The sequence below is a fragment of the Protomyctophum bolini genome (genome assembly GCF_963924005.1).
Source record: "Protomyctophum bolini genome assembly, chromosome: 24".
NCBI classification, from domain to species: domain Eukaryota; kingdom Metazoa; phylum Chordata; class Actinopteri; order Myctophiformes; family Myctophidae; genus Protomyctophum; species Protomyctophum bolini.
The window spans coordinates 3,482,697-3,485,051 of NC_137885.1; the positions used below are offsets into that span (position 1 = coordinate 3,482,697).

Consider the following 2,355-nt stretch of genomic DNA (forward strand, 5'->3'; position numbering starts at 1 on the left):
ATAAATAATGCATCAGAAATTACAAGCCATTGCACACTTTATTTCTCAGTACTCTCCATTCAAGATTAGTAGTAGATCAAAATAGAGATCAAATAAGAAAACAAATAATAAAAAAATACTAGCCCTGCCTCATTTCCTTTAACCCATTCAGGACGGGAACCCCTTTTGGTGTTTTAAGCATCGTTATACTTTAGCTATTGAAATGTAGCAGATCTACAAACTCATAGCATGGCTACGAGCTTGTAGATCTTTTTTTTTTTTTTAATCTTGAAAATGTAGCTCCGTGAGGTCCAAGGAAGAGCTATACAAAAGGTAATTTGTCCCTGGTATAATCCCACCGGTAGGTCTGAGACCAGCCCACACAGTTCGTTGTCTCGCTCAACAGTCTGACAGTAGCTGGGTGTCCTACTCAACATCAGAGTCAGACGATGCGGACTCTGAACTGTAGGCGCACTCAAGTTCTTCCAAAATGTCTACTGTTTCAACAAGACTGTCGTCGGTTGCGTTCATGACGTCTATGTAGAGCTTCCTCACGCGCCTCTTCAGATGTCTCAGATGCATCTCCTTTTTACGGATGAGGCACGCGAGACCCCTCCTTGCATCCTCTGGTAGATGTCCTAAACAAAGGAACAATGTGTCACTCACTATATAGGGATGAAACACATCTTTCACACCATAATCATAATCTCTTGAAACATGACATAAAAACCAATTAGTAGAAGTGCACGTTTACTTTGCCACATACCTTCACTCTGATGGGGAGAAAGCTCTGACAATACACTGGCTCTGGCCTTGAGAACATCCCAGTGCTGCCTCATCTCTCTCACGAGGATAGACTTCTCTTCCTGAAGCCTGCGAACTGCCATGCACTGATTGAACACCTTATTCTTGGTGCTGAAATCAACAGACCCTGTAATACATAGATATGGAGGGTTGAGACAGTGCACAAAGACTGTAGATGCATATATCATTCATGTAATCATGTATCAGTATTCAATCATATACATAATAACAACTACATGGAAGAATACATACAGGACGTTAACCTCTTAACCCATTTAGACCTCTGGTTTTGTATCTCTATGGAGCACTCTGAACAATTAATTGTTGAGCGTCCCTCAGGACTCTACTAGTAACTATCAGCTGTTTCCACTCTACATTAAATGTCTGAAAATAGCCAATGGACAACCTTACAATGGCACAGACATGTCAATCTGCCATTTTCCACAATGGTTTTCCAAGTATACAGACACTGGGGTTTAAGTGGCTAAATGCATACCACTTTGTGAAATTTGCCACGGCCAAGGATGCTCTCTGTCCAAGATAGTGTCGAAGCACACGGTTTGCTCAGGAACCAGGCTGTTGTACTCCTCCACCATGAGCTTCAAAGCGTCTTTCTCCTGCAGTAACTTCCGGCGGATTCTGTGACGTCCTTTGTTGCTGTCTGAGAAGAAATACAAATTATTGCTGGTTTCACACGCTTGGCTATGCCTACGTATGCCTACGAGCAGTTTTCTGGCATTGTGCCGATTTTGCCAGTAAACCACTCCATTCCCATTGAAAACCATTACATAAAAGGCTGACACAGACATAACTGAATGTTGTGTGAACCAAGCCTAATATAAGACAGAGAGGCTGTAACTCTGCCCCAAACACATTGTACACAGTCAGAGAGGCTGGGACTGTTAGAATAGGCCTAAAATGTTAACTTACCATTTTTGTTATAGATGCGTTGCTTCCTGGTTTTGATGCTGCTCGTGAAGGCCTCAATCTTCCGACACAAAGCCTGCAGCGTGCCTTGATCTTGTGTTTGTCCTGAAACACAATGAATAACAGTGTGAATTTTAAAAATGAATAAATATTCAGATTTTTATATCAGACCATGTTCATCATGTTCTTACCATCTGCCCATTCTTTTAGATCTTGCACATTCTCTTCAACATTGTGGTCTTGAAGTTGAAGTTCTGCCTTCAGGCTTTTGTTTCCAGATCTGCCAACTTGGTTTTTAAGACCTTAGATGTCTGAAATTACAAACAAAACCATTACAAAGACAGAAATTCATGTCATGATTTCTATGTTTTAAAATAATTTTATTTATTCTGTATTTGAGCCATGGACCACCATTTGATGACATTTAGTCTGTCAGCCCCAAGACTAAAGAACATTTTGTTATTGTTCGATAAGATTTTGTCCACAATGCCATGCTATATTGATGTGGTACTATAGGAGATAATGTTGTTAAAATAACGTAAATGCAGATGTTTAACACAAAAAATAACTCAATTGTAAAAGGGGTCCCATATGGGGTCCAGTTGGTTTCATTTTACACTCAATTTAGCTGGGGACCACCTGGAA

General features: G+C 40.5%; 1 protein-coding gene across 1 annotated transcript; it reads right to left on the minus strand.

The window, feature by feature from the left end:
* Positions 1-405: 405 nt before the first annotated feature.
* On the minus strand, positions 406-1,912 carry LOC308311684 (uncharacterized protein; the record flags this gene model as incomplete). Its single annotated transcript, XM_080758474.1, has 5 exons — positions 406-617; positions 746-910; positions 1,280-1,444; positions 1,714-1,815; positions 1,909-1,912. 5 exons carry the CDS (start codon positions 1,910-1,912, stop codon positions 406-408), a joined length of 648 nt encoding a protein of 215 aa, XP_080614600.1.
* Positions 1,913-2,355: the final 443 nt, after the last annotated feature.